At 52.2% G+C, this 13,740-nt stretch overlaps 1 protein-coding gene across 1 annotated transcript; it reads left to right on the forward strand.

Moving 5' to 3' along the window:
• The first annotated feature begins 395 nt into the window (after positions 1-395).
• OTUB1 (OTU deubiquitinase, ubiquitin aldehyde binding 1) lies at positions 396-13,006 on the forward strand. The gene is made up of 7 exons (XM_066610181.1): positions 396-487; positions 5,955-6,016; positions 9,418-9,516; positions 10,834-10,952; positions 11,136-11,220; positions 11,917-12,111; positions 12,593-13,006. The coding sequence occupies exons 1-7, from the start codon at positions 424-426 to the stop codon at positions 12,788-12,790; spliced, it is 822 nt and encodes a 273-aa protein (XP_066466278.1). The 5' UTR covers positions 396-423; the 3' UTR covers positions 12,791-13,006.
• Positions 13,007-13,740: the final 734 nt, after the last annotated feature.

Here is a 13,740-nt window from a genome sequence, read left to right on the forward strand (position 1 = left end):
AGAGGTGTGTCTGCATAGTGTGTCTCTGTCAGTCCATGTGCAGCGGCTGCTGGGCCTGGCCCTGCCCTGCCCCCTGCCCGTGACGTCACGCCGGGCAGCTGGTGACGTCACGGGACCACGTGTGTGTCTACAGATCCGCTTGCGTATGTCTGCCTGCGGCTGCCCGTCTCCGCCCCTCCACGTGGCCCCTTCCCAGCGGGGCGAGCCCCGCCTCCTGCCCGTGACGTCACGCAGAGCACGGGTGACGTCACGGGGCCACGTGGAGCGGCGCCGATGCTGCAGGAGCGCTTGCCGGGCGCTCTCTCCCGCCAGCAGGCTGTGAGGGGCGGGACGAGGGGCGGGGCCTGTTGCCAGGGCCGTTGCCGCGGGCGGGGGTACTTCCGGCGCGGCCCGGAAGCGGTCGCTGGCGGGGCTTGCAGCAAGATGGCGGCGGAGGAGCCTCAGCAGCCGCAGCCGCAGCCGGAGCCCGTCGGCGGGGACACGGACGGTAACGGCGCTGCGGGAAGGGGCGGGCTGCTCCCACGCCGGTCTCCATGGAAACGCCCCGCCCCTCGCCGCCCAGAGGCGCCCGGCCTCGTGGTCGCCATGGCAACGGCCGCAGGCGGGTGGGGGAGCCGTCTCCATGGAGACGCCGGGGGGGCTGTGACGTCGCGGTCACGTCGACGCTGGGCGTGGCGTCATTGTTCTTCCAGTGTTGTGGGGCGTGACGTCACAGCCACGCCATAGTGTGAGGCGTGACGTCATTCGTGCCTCCACTGCACCACCCCTACCCAGAAGGCCCTGCTTCTTCATCATCTTCATCACTTTGCACAGGCCTCCCCCTGCCCACTTTCCCGGGAGGGAGCCCCGCTGGCCATGGCGGGAGACCTGCCTGGCCCTGGGCTCTGGGGGGCAGCACCGCCCCCATCTGCGACCCCGGCCTGTGCACTGCGGCTGGCCGAGGAGGAGGAAGCAGCCCCCCTGCCGGACTCCGAGGCCGTTGTGGGGGCTGCAGCCCCCCAGCAGGGGTGGCCCACGGAGCGGCCACACACCCAGGCCCTCCGACACAGAGGGGGCAGCGGCCGGGGGTGCTGACGAGCCCCACTGCCCCCAGCCCCACGGACTGGAAGGGTCCCTGGAACTGGCCCTGTTTCCCCAGAGGCCGTGCAGGAAGCAGGCCCTGGCAGAGAACAAGGACTGGCTGCAGCTCCCACTCCTCAGGCAGCTTCCTCAGATGCGCCTTCAGATTCATCTCACTGGCTTATTATTATTACTACTATTACAATAATAAATAATAATACAGGTATTTATATACCGCCTTTCTTGGTCGTCAGATTTCTCCTTAGACTTTATTCAAGGTGGTTTACATAGGCAGGCTGATTAAATCCCCGTAGGGATTTTTACAATTGAAAGAAGGTTCTATCTTGCAAGAACCACAACAGTCCAGATGTTTCACTCTGATCTGGTTTCACATTCTGGCCTCCATCCTCCCACGCTCAGAGCAGATGGAATAACTCGGCTCAGCTTGTCAGCTGCTTCAAGGTCGCACGGTGCCGGTGGCCTCGAACTGGCGACCTGTGGATGTTATCTTCAGGCAGATGGAGGCTCTACCCTCTAGACCAGACCTCCTGCCCAGTTGTTTATTACCTTCCCAGCAAGAACCCAGTGAGAACCCAGTGAGAGTTTCCATGGAGAGAAGAACATCCCTCAAGTGTCTCACTCATCAGTTAATTCACTGTCACTACTAGTTTGCCAGCTCTGTGCAGCCTCTGACTCTTCATCAGAAGCTGGTGGAATTAGAGTGGGACGCAGCTGGAAGGCCAGAACCTTCCTTCAGATCTTGCTCTCAGTGATGATGATGATGATAATTAATAAGTTTATTATGTAAAGGACTCAGTTTTCACCAAGCAAATGTTTCCTCGAGTTGTGCTTGCAGTGCTTGATTTAGTGCAGTGATTTATACCAGTGGTACAGAGGACCACCAGTGGTATCTGAGGTGGTGTCTGGCAGTATTCACCAGACACCTGTATGGGCTCCACCAGTGGTACCTGAGGTGGTGTCTGGTAGTACTCATGGAGCCCATGGACACCTGTACAGGTATCACCAGGGGTACTTAAGGTAATATCTGGTGGTTCTTGCAGGACCTCTGGACACCTGCTACCTGGCAGCAAGACCAGGAGCACAACACAACAGACAGCAGTAGGAGGCTTCAACCCATGCTTTTCTGCACTTGAAAAAGCCTTCCCGTCCACCCTGAGCATCTTACTGCTGTTTGTTAGTCACATCTGGTCTCCCAGTGCAGAAGTAACTGGTGATTGTGTCATCGCCATTTACTTCCAGTGGTACTTTGAGTAGTGGGCCACGTGAAGTGGTACAGCAGAGGACAAACGTTGAGAAACACTGATTTATACTGTATTGGTGTTAATGTTAGTTTCTCTGCTGTTAAATGTGCATAGTTGCTGTGGAAAGCACTCCCTCGAATCTTTCATCATTATCTTTGTGTTGTTAGTTTGTCATGCCTCAGTTGGACATGGTTTGCAGGGAGATCATGTTTCCCCAAATCTTTCTCCAATCTACCTATTTTGTTACTGCAGCAAATCTCCCCCCGGAGGGTCAGCTGTGGGGTATGCCACAGCAAGAATTAAAACAAATAATTAAAAAGGCATCAAAACAGTCTTGTAAAACCTTGAAAAGTTAACAAACGCATGACAGGTATACAAGATAAACACAGTGTTATTGACCGCAGTGCCCTCCTTCTAGCTTTGCTGTGCTAATGTAATACCTGTAGAGTGCTAGAGAACCCTGGTCTTGACTGAGTTCTAAGCCAAGAGAATCAAACTTGCTGGTAAGAGTCTTGTGCCACCCAAACCCTTTAACGTGTTTATGGGGCTAACCTAATTATGGGGGTAAGAGCTGTTGTGGGCTAGATCCCTTTTGCTTCACTCTCATCCATGAAATTTTAAGCCTGTTAAGTCTTCAGTAAATCCACCCCCCTCTCTTGTAGTCCCATGCTAGGATCTATGAAAGGTCTTAAAATGAGTTGGCATCAGATTTTGTAGGTGACTCTGGGCACAGTCCTGACCAGGTCTACTCAGAAGTAAGTCCTATTTTGTTCAATGGGGCTTACTTTCAGGAAAGTGTGGTTAGGATTGCAGCCTCTGACTCTTCATCAGATGCTGGTGGAATTATAGCAGCTCCAACCTAACATCTTATGAAACAGGGACTTGCTTACAAACTCTGTATCCTTGCAGTGAAATTGTGTGAAGTTTGTCTTAAAGTTTGAACCAGGCTCTTTTAAGTATATGAATCGAGACTCGCACCTTGGGCAGTGATCAGTATACTTGACAGGTTTTTTTATAACTAAAAGTCGGGTCCCTGACCCAAGGAGCTTCCAACCTATATTTTGATGGCGGGGGAGATGAGAGAGAGGAGAGACGAGGAATACTGCAAGGAGTAAAATGTGAGCAAATTAAAATGTGAGCAAATATGGTTACAGGTTCCCAAGTGTAGTTAATGTTGGGGATAAGTATTAAGGGGTTCACTTAAAGGCTTTGCAGGAAAGTTGAGTTTTGAGGGAGAGAGGAGGGTGCCGTGTAAACATTCAAAGAAGGGAGTTTGAGGCATCAGTGGCAGCTTGGGAAAAATGGACAGAGTTTAACAAGAGGCGTTTCTCAGCCTGTGGGTTAGAACCCACTAGGTGGGTCATGAGCCAATTTCAGGTGGGTCACGTAGCACTTAGCTCAGCCACCATAGAAAGTACAGTACTGAGAATACAGGCTACAGAGCTGCTGTGCAGGGTGGACTCCCAGTGGGAGAGAAGCAGGTTGCTTTGCCCTGAATAGGGGGGAAGTTGGGATGCTAGGAAGGGGAGGCCTGTGTGGTTGGAGAAGAATTCAGTCTGCCCCCTGCTTTGACTTCCAAGCTGGAATGTTTTAATTCCAAGCTATGCAAAATAACAGCACAAGCACACTGCGTAGTGGGACCTTTGGATGATCACGACTTAGGTTTGAAGCCTTGGGGCGCAAGCCGAACCAGGTCTACTCAGAAGTAAGTCCTATTTTGTTCAGTGGGGCTTACCGTCAGGAAAGTGTGGTTAGGATTGCAGCCTAAATTGATGCTGTCACTTCCGGCCATGTCATCGCTTCCAAGTTAATGACATCACTTCTGGTTGGTCCCAACAGATTGTCTTTCTAAAAAGTGGGTCACGTTCCTGGTTAAGGGCACCACAGACCTGTTATTGTTCAATCTCAGGTGTCTGAAGACCACTTGTCTCTCTAAGAAAGTTAAGGAGGTTGAGAACTAAGGAGGAGTGGCTCAGAGGGTCCTGGGGTTTGCTTCCCACTGAGTTCTTCCAAGGCAGTCTTGTTTTGGGGACCTTCTTTCTGTGCCATTCACAGCAGCCTCTTGTCAGTACAAATGTTGGTGTTGAAGCTTTTCTCCTTGGACTTCTATCTCCATGGCAGGAAAAGCTTCACTTTGTTAACTTCTGGAGCTCCAGCGCAATGCAGCTGGCAACCTTAACTGGCAATTAAACCTCATTAAAGGGTTGTAAGTAGGATTGAGTCCCGTTGAACATAATAGGACTTACTTCCAAGTAAACATTTATTAGACTGCCCCATAAGAATGGTTTCTCTTCCCCCACCTTCCTCTCCTCAATTATGCTGGCTCTGATTTTTCTCTCCAGATCTTCATCTCCCACTCCACTCCGTATGAACTGTGCTCCCCTGACTCCTGAAATTAAACCCATGCGAGACCCTCTCTTTAAGCCTTCTCTGTCCCACTTCAGTTCTTAAGGGAATACCTCTGAATTCTTTTCCAGTCTCCCCCAGCAAGATTTTGAGGAAAGCCCCATTTCATTCCCCCCCCCCAAACCAGGGCTGCCTTGTCTGTAAGCATGCTTTATAGTCTCCCCATAAGGAAAGTGGTCTCCCTTGAAACTGGACCAGGAACATCCCTTTGCAAGGAGCGTCTGATGCTTTTCGGGATTCTTTATACTGCTCCATCTGACCTTGGAAGGTCATCTTCCAGCTGCTTGATGTTTAGCCTGTCTTTCCCCTCTTTTTAAAAACTGGTTTGGAAAAGAGAATTTTGATCTGCTTGTGTTGGGTTAGATTTTATGTCAAGTCCCTTTGGTGGCCGTTGATCTCGGGACCATGTTGTCAACTTCTTAGGGGCTCTACTCCCACTGTTTCGAGATGCTCAAAGCACAGAAACGTAGCAAGCAAAATGTGCCCCTGTTGTTTCATCTCCATACCAGGAAAAGCTTCACCTGCTATCTTCCTGCATGCTGTGAAAGGCAAAGCTTGTCTTTTTCAAATGGTGCTGGTCAGTCTCTCTCTCCAGAGATCTCTTACGGACTGGCATGATAGTCTCAATTTTGGGAGGGAGAAGCGAAGGGTCTCCAAACCTTTGTCTTGATCATTAGTTGGAGTTGGAATGTTGTATGCTGTATTCGGGGGGGGGGGGTTTGGACGGTAGTCCCAAGTGGCAGTTGCGCCTCCCTTCTGTTGCCTGCAAGGGACAAGTGCGGACAGCTTCAGTCCAGCAGCCACTGTGGTCTGTTTCTGCCTCTCAGAAGTCACATAGCCGGCAGGCTGGGAGGGGAGCACCTCTCAGCAGAGAATGCATGAGATGGAATGGCCCCAGGTCTGCTTCTTTGTTTTCTGCAGTGTTGGCAGAGCAGATGATGACGGAGTAAGCTTACGTGAGCTGGCTGGCTGGCAGTGTGGCCAGAGAACCTCCATGCAGGCTGTGTTGTGAGGCAGGAGGGAGGCACTTGGTCTTTCTAACACAATGAAGATTTTGGGTGACTGCTCCACCAGAAGCTGGACTAGATGGGCCTATGGCCTGATCCAGTGGGACCGTTCTTATCCAGAACTGTGTTTACCTTCTGCTTTTAGTGCTGGACGACCATTGGTCTTGTATTGGCAAAAGTATTCTGATCTTTCTGTCTTACCAGGATTCTTCTTTTTCAGGGGTGAACTGCTTGGCATACGATGAAGCTATCATGGCCCAGCAAGATCGCATCCAGCAGGAGGTGAGTGCTCTGGAGCACAGAGGGCAGTCTCTTGGTTTGGGGTGCAGCTTACTGAGAAGGAGCCGTGAACCGGGAGTGGTGTTAGAGGTCAGGGTGTTGTGTAGCTGGCTGAGTGTCAGTCAGTGTCTCTTGTTGTGAGGGTAAAATGGAGAGAGAAGAACTGTGTACCCCAACCCGAGTGTCTCAGAGGAAGGATGGGACTACAATGGGAATGGTATTTAGCTCTGCATTGAGACAATGCTTCTTAAAACCTCCTAGATTGATGGATCCTGAACAATGCTCACTCTCCACAAAAATGGTACCTATTGATTTAAATTGAATGCATGCAACCGCTTTCTGCCAAGTCAGACCCTTGGGCTGTGTAGCTCAGCGTTGTCAAGCAGCAGGATTTGAGACAAGGGATCTTTCCCAGGCTCACCTGCAGAAGCTGTCTTCCGCATGCAAAGGAAGGTCCTTCCCCCCATCTTTTTGTGGCCTGCCTAGTGTCAGGTTTCAAACATACACACTTGCAGAAGTTTCAGTCAATGACACCCCCATCTTTATCACTTCAGATTGTCTCATAACTTCCCTTTCCATGTCTGTGTGATGCCTGGACTATTAAAAATCTATTATGTATTTATCCTGCTGTTCAACCTGGAGAGGTCCCCAGAGCGACTTATGACTTAAATAAGAAAAGAGGCAGAGCATTTAGGCAGAGGTCTTTATGTGAGATGCTTGAAGGCCAGTACACAGAAGTAGCCCTCTCTGTTGGTCTGTGGAGTCTTCGGTTTCCTAGTGCCTGTGGCGTAGGCTGTTCTGCTGTGCCAAATTTAAATTTGTTAGCAGAGTGGTAATTGGGTTACCTGTTTCAGTGGCTTGCTGAACCGCTCAATGAAGGGTGGGTTCACACATCTCTGGGCCTTGCTTGGGTTCTGGGCACTTGATGATGAACATCTGACTCTCCTTGAAAAACGTCAGGTGAGAGGAGACTAGGTGTACACCCAGGAAGCTGCCTTATCTGGAGTTGGGCCCTTGGTCCAACTAGATCAGTGTTGTTGACACTGACTGGCAGTGGCTTTCCAGGGCTTCAGACAGGGATTGAACCTGAGGCCTTCCCCAGCAATGCAGGTACTCCATCTCTGAGCTGCGTGCTGCCTCCCCCCCACCCAATAGTCTATTAGACTGATGGACTTAAATCACCAAAGAAGACCAGCTTTAAACCGTTTGACTTCCTGGTCCGTATAGTTTCCAAACTACCACACATTCTGATCAGCTGCAATAACAGCGTGCAGCGAGAACTGAGCCTTCATGCTGCCTCGGTAGGATCTGAAGCTGCTGGTTGTGCGACCCCCTGATCCTTTTGGCAACGCAGAATTTCCATCTGCTGTGGGAACGATGGTGAAATTAAGGGTTTCTGTTTGGGTTTGCTCTCATTTTCCAGATGCCAAGCAAGTCTTCTTGCTTGGAAGACGGGCAGCCCAATGCTGGAACCCGTGCTGGAACGGAGAGGCTGACCGGCCTGTCCTGTATCCAGCGCAACATTGGGGCTGCTTGCGGCTCAGTCCAGAGCAAGGGGACTTCCTTTCCTCTATCCCAGGTAGCGCCACAGCAGCCCCAATGGGGCTAGTTAAATCTGTGCCACCTAAACAGGGGTCACAGATCCAAGTGACCTGGAGCTGCTCCAGGTCACCCAGGATTGGGGTTAGGATCTGGCACTTGTGGCCCCATCTGGCCCTATCTCCCACTCAGCCGTGGCCTGCTCACGAGGCCACTCGCCACCTGCCCTCCCTCTACCCTTGAATGCCTCCCCTGCTCTCCCCAGACCCCTGCACCAGCTCAACATCACCTTTTCTCTGGTGCAGTGGTGCCAAAGGCAGCCTCCAGAGCCCAGCACATGTTCCTGTGGCCCTCCAGCTCCTGAGTTGTCACAGAAGTGCGTTTTGCAACACTCCAAAGCCAGTGCAGGGGACATGCACCAGCCTATCTCGGGGCCAGGATTGTGTCCTGACAGCCTAATCCTATCCAGCTGTCCAGTGCTGATGCAGTCATGCCAGTGGGGCACATGCTCCAACCTGTGGTGGTTGTGGGCAGTCAGGAGACCTCCTCAAGGTAAAGAAGAGTGTGTTCCCCAACCTTGGGGCTGCATTGCGGCTGCATCTGCCCTGGAATGTTGGATAGGAGTGGGCCCTTAAATGATTACAGCTTTCTTAAAGCAAGGCCTTGTCATTGTCTGACAATACAGGATTTTGCCTTGATGCGGACAGCCAGTTTTGGTGCTATTTGGTTGATAGAGTCTTTGTATTTGCAGTTGATGCAGGCATAAATACAATACCCAGCTCTGTCATACCCTGTCTGACCTCCAAGGTTGTTTGTTTGCCTTGTTCATCTTTATGGAAGAGCAGATTTTAAGCCTTTCTACTTTTGAACCCAGGACAAAAATATGGGATTTCTGAGGACTGGCGCCACAGGCCAAATGCTTGGTCGAAAGGGTCTTAGCAATTTTATGAGTGTCTTCATCAGTACTGCATTCCAAAATAATTTGAAACGAGGTTGTTATCTACTGTGCTTTTCATACAAGTGAAGTATGTCACTTTCAAGGCAAAATCCAGTGGTTTTATCTGCTCTGCATTCAAGCTGTCACTTGAGGGTGCAGTTATTTCTTGTTGTTCTGTTTCATTTTTACACACTCTTACAAATGTGGCCAGTGCAATGAAAAGGAAATAATAAATGATGAACGTGGTCCTAAATGGCTACCCTTGCCAAGGCCAACGTAGCATAAAACTGATGTTCGATTTCTACTGTTTATAAGATGTTCCTGAGGCTCGTCTAGAAGGCAAGGGGGCTTGTCAGTCTTCCCAGGGAATGCATTCCCACAACTGCACCAGAAAAGCCCAGTTCCTGGTGCCTGTCAATCAGACGGCCAGACCCTCTGAAGCCTGTCACCAGACTTGGGCAAGTTTGCATGGGCCAAAGTGATGTGTGACACTATCTAGCAAAAAGCAGGCATGTATCAACTAGCCTGAAGGTTAGTTTTATAGCAGGACAGCAACAGCTTTGTTTCTGCATAAAAGGAACAGCTCTGTGTGAATAGCTTCCTAGTCTGGAGTCAGCTGGTCCATGACCCAGGGAAAGGCCAGGAGATGAACCTACAAGTGAAGCTGCTGTACCAAGTCAGGCCTAGCTCGCTGTCTTCCTGCACTGACTGGCTGCAGTGGTTCTCCAGTGTTTCAAACATTGCTCTTTCCCAGCCCCGCCTGGAGATGCTACCGGGGTTGGAGCTGGGATTTCCCATCCATAAAAGCCAGTGCTTGGAAGTGGTGATGCTCTTGCCACAAAGTTGAGGGCCACCTCTGAGTCGGGCAGCACTGTCGGCTCTCCCCACCTGTTCTCCATACCTCACACCCCACCGTCCCTCTCTGCAGATTGCCGTTCAGAACCCCTTAGTCTCCGAGAGGATGGAGTTGTCGGTGCTGTACAAGGAGTACGCAGACGACGACCACGTCTATCAGCAGAAGATCAAGGTATTTTTGGCGGCGGGCTGCCCGCCCCCAGCTGCATGTGCTGCGGAAAGGGCAGGAGAGCGGAGCACCTTCCCTGCGAGGAAAGGCACTCGGGGCTTTGTAGTTCAGAAAAAAAGGTGACTGAGAAGCACTTCCTGCCTTTCTGCCAAGATACAAAACTTGGTTATCTGCTGAAGTTTCAGGAGGTGCAAGTTGGGCAGAATTAGGGGTACCTAATTAATGCCCGGGGTTTGCTGCCCCAGTGTGCAGTGGTGGCCGTTGATTTAAAGGGGGACGAGGCACCTTCCTGAAGGACGGGTCAGTCCTGTGGCTATTGGTCACAGAGGCTGTATAGAACCTTCATGTTCAGGCACCTCTGAACATGAGGTGCCTCAAGCTCTGCTCATGGGTATTCTGGAGGCTTCTGGGGGACTGCTCTGTGAAGCAGGTTGCTGAACCTTTGGTCTGATCCAGCAGGGCTCTTCTTAAATTATCAGTCCTTTCTTACCTACCAATCCTTCCTTACCACCACCACCCACCCCGGCCAATGCAGGCACACTAGTGGAGCATGTGCTGCATCCTAGGGCAGCTGCAGAGCTCTCTTCACAGTAAGAAACTTTTGTTCCCTTGCCCTGGGGAAACTTTCTGCTTTCCCTATGAATCTCCTTGGTTCTGTGCCAGCTGTTTTGCTGGCACAGAACCAAGGAGTGCAACAGAGGTGGAGAGGGCTAAAATCCAGCTGCTGCCCTCTTACCCACCTCAGTTCCTCCCACTGCCTGCCCCTTCTGCCTGTCAGTATGCCTGGCTGCCAGCAGTTGTGCTGGTGACCTCATTCTGCTTGCTGACAGAAGTGGCATCGCTCCATTGGTGGGGAAAGCAGTGTGGGAGGCTAACTGGAGGATGCTCTGAATAGCTGCCCCTCCAGACCAGCATCAGGGTTACCGCTGGCAGGACAGCCCCCTTCCACTGTCCGCGTGACCACAGCTTGGAAGACGTTGCCCTGATTATGTGGGTGGCATAGAGGGCAATGTCGCAAAGGAGCGCTCTCTGCTTTCCATACGAGTTGAGGATGGACAAAGCGTAGCCTGGAGAGTTCGAGACAAAATTCTCCCGTAGGTGCTCCATCCTCCAGCTACACATTGGTAGAGAAGGATCTGGGGTTGTGGGAAGCCCAGGATGGGTTGGGGCTTTCCTTCCAAGACAGAACGTGTGTGGATTGTGTTTATGAATGAACACGGGCCAATCTTTGCGTGAAGGCCTAAGAAGGCTTATTTTTGCATTGCCAACTGTAGGCCGTTAAGCCAACCAGATGTTGTCCCATCTCCCCCTCCCCCACAGGATCTGCTGAAGAAATATGCCTACATCCGGAAGACGAGACCAGATGGCAACTGTTTCTACCGGGCGTTTGGCTTTTCCCACCTTGAGGCTCTGTTGGAGGACGGCAAAGAGCTGAAACGGTAGGCTGTGAGAGGTGGTGGGTGGGGAGCATGGGGTGCTTGGGGGCGCTTGGCTTCGGTTGCTGAATGGTGCTTCAGGATAGGGGCGTGTGGTGCTAAATGGAGATTCGGGCAGTTTTCAGCTTGGCCCTTGATGTGTGCACGGTACGATTCCGGTATGTTTTCTCTCCTCCTTACACGTAGCTTCAAAGAGGTGGCTGCCAAAAGCAAGGATGTGCTGGTGTCACAGGGTTTCACGGAATTCACCATAGAGGACTTCCACAACACGGTATGGGCCGCGGCAGTGGGGCAGAGGTTATTTAATTCTATTTAGCCTTAAGGGACAAGGCGGCTCCCACTGGAAGCCTGTTTTCTGTTTGGGAGAAGTTCCCATATAGTCTGCTCTTTACGGAAAACATTGCAAATGACCACCTGATGGTACCTGGTCCCCTTGGAAGAGGAATTCAAATCTCCTGGTTCAGGGGTTGGTTTTGCAGAACAGACTTTCATAACTCCAAGTGGGCTCGAGAGCACGCTCCAAATGAGCCCGGTATGTCTTGTATGGTCACATTCCATGTGTTTGACTGAGATCTGATATGTGGATCCAAGTTCTGACCTTCTTCCCCTTCAAGGAATGAGGAGGCAGAACGACACAGGGGAGAGGTGCCTGGTGACAGAAGGGAAGCTGACTGGCTGCTCACGGGCCTTTGCCTCTTGCTCACTTGGCTCCTGAACAGGCATCCCGTGCTGCATGTCTCTCCCCCAACCTTAGCCACCTTATTTTCTCAATGGAGGAGCTGCAAATGTTGTAACTTTTGCAAGGAAAGTGTTCCCTGCTCCCCCGATCATTTTGGCTGCCCCTTGTGTGCAGTGGAACTGATTCAGGAGATGATTCTCTCTCCCATAATACACAGTCTGCCCAAAAACATGCGGGGCACCCACAAGGCCCTTGGCGTGGCTGAGTCTCTCCTTCCCCTCCTTGCAGTTTATGGACCTGATAGAACAAGTGGAGAAGCAGACCACGCTTTCGGAGCTGCTGGCCTCCTTCAACGACCAGAGCACCTCGGATTACCTGGTGGTGTACCTGCGACTGCTCACCTCCGGCTACCTGCAGCGCGAGAACAAGTTTTTTGAGCACTTCATCGAGGGTGGGCGCAGCATAAAGGAGTTCTGCCAGCAGGTGAGGAGAGCTGTTGGCGTCTGGGACTCTGTTGGAGGGGCTCTGAAGAGAAAGAGGCTCCTTGTCCATGACTCGGGCATCTCCTTGCCTCACTGCCAGATTGGCAGGACTTTGGACAAACAGCCTCTGCCCAGCAGGCTCCAGCAACACAGAGCCCTCGTATTCAGATGACAGACATCTCAGCCGCTCTGTTCAAATCTGCTAGTTCTTGTGGCTTGGAGGGGAGTAGAGAACGTGAGAGCAATACTGGATTGAGGGACGGGGTTTGGAGCTCACCAGGGCTCAGGTGGCGCTAGACGTGGCCCCCACTAGTAGAGTAATGTGGGGGTGAGGGCCCTGATGGATGGGAATGCAGAAGGGAGAGCTGCATTGTTGAGAGCACCGCCTGCCTGGGCCCCTCTGCCTGCTTGCCTGTGTCTTGCTTGGCCAGCTGCTGCAGCTGCCCTGCTGAGATATGCCTGTGCTTCCCGGTCTCTTCCAGGAGGTGGAGCCCATGTGCAAGGAGAGCGACCACATCCACATCATCGCACTGGCCCAGGCCCTCAAAGTCTCCATCCTGGTGGAGTACATGGACCGGGGTGAGGGCGGCACCACCAACCCCCACGTTTTCCCCGAGGGCTCGGAGCCGAAAGTGTATCTACTGTACAGACCGGGACACTACGACATCCTGTACAAATAGGTGGGGCAGGGTAGCGGCCTGGCCAGCGAGCCAAGCCCCCCCGCCCCCCGCCCCTCTTGCCCACCTGCCGGGCAGTGTCGTCTGTGGTTGTAAATGGTGATCGCTCTTGCTGCCATCTCGCTCACTTGGTTTGGTTTGTTATTATATTTTTTTTTCTCCTTTTTCGTTGTTACACTCACACTCTTCTGTGTTTTATTAAAGGGGATGCCGGTGAAATGGTTCTGCGTACCTGTCGCCTGTGTTTGGTGCTGGTGGGGGGGCAAAGCGTTTCTCCCCCCCCTCCCCGTGAAGTGGAGCCATGTGATGGTTTATTTTTGCCCAGTATGAAAACCTCCCCTCGAAAGAGTGAGGGAGCTGTGGCCTGCGGTTAGCGAAGCCGCGTCCTGCAGCTCCGGACTGTGATTGCCGGTTGAAAGCTGGTGGTGGTTGCGGTGCTTTGGGAAGTCTTGGAAACCGAGGAGGGGCTGGGTGGAGTTTCCAGCTTCCCAGGGATCAGCTGTCGGCTCTTAGGAAGGTTTCTCCCTCTCTGTGCGTCTCTGCCCCAGGCCTTGCTAGTGTTTGGTTTCCTTGGTCTCAGAAAGAGTTTTCCAGAACGTGGCTGAGTGGACAGATGTTTGTCCGCAGGGAGTCTGTGTTGAGGGACCCCAGATTATCTCTTTTGGGAGCTGAGAAGTACTGATGGAAGCAGACAGAACGGGAGCCACTGTGAGCATGTGATGCAGAAGCGCCACTGGAGATGCTATTCTTGGTTGGGGACCACCACAGCCCAGCTCAGCAGCTGACTCAGTGCTGCGTTAAGCAGTTTTCTCTGTAAAGGAAGTCTCTAATGGTGAGCTGGGGGCGCATGGGGCTCGCCTCCCAGGCTGCCTGTGTCCAGCTGGAGGAAGGAGCTCTCCTCTGCTGCGTTCCATGCTCACGTTGGGAAGCAGATCTAGCTCACACTGTGCAGG

This window comes from Tiliqua scincoides, chromosome 15, assembly GCF_035046505.1.
Source record: "Tiliqua scincoides isolate rTilSci1 chromosome 15, rTilSci1.hap2, whole genome shotgun sequence".
Classification (NCBI taxonomy): domain Eukaryota; kingdom Metazoa; phylum Chordata; class Lepidosauria; order Squamata; family Scincidae; genus Tiliqua; species Tiliqua scincoides.

Bases quoted from the DNA above. Each gene is read 5' to 3' on its own strand.
- OTUB1 (XM_066610181.1), top strand. From the start codon at position 424: ATGGCGGCGGAGGAGCCTCAGCAGCCGCAGCCGCAGCCGGAGCCCGTC. The intron at 9,517-10,833 runs GTATTTTTGGCG...CCTCCCCCACAG, and splicing joins TCTATCAGCAGAAGATCAAG to GATCTGCTGAAGAAATATGC. The intron at 10,953-11,135 runs GTAGGCTGTGAG...CCTTACACGTAG, and splicing joins GACGGCAAAGAGCTGAAACG to CTTCAAAGAGGTGGCTGCCA.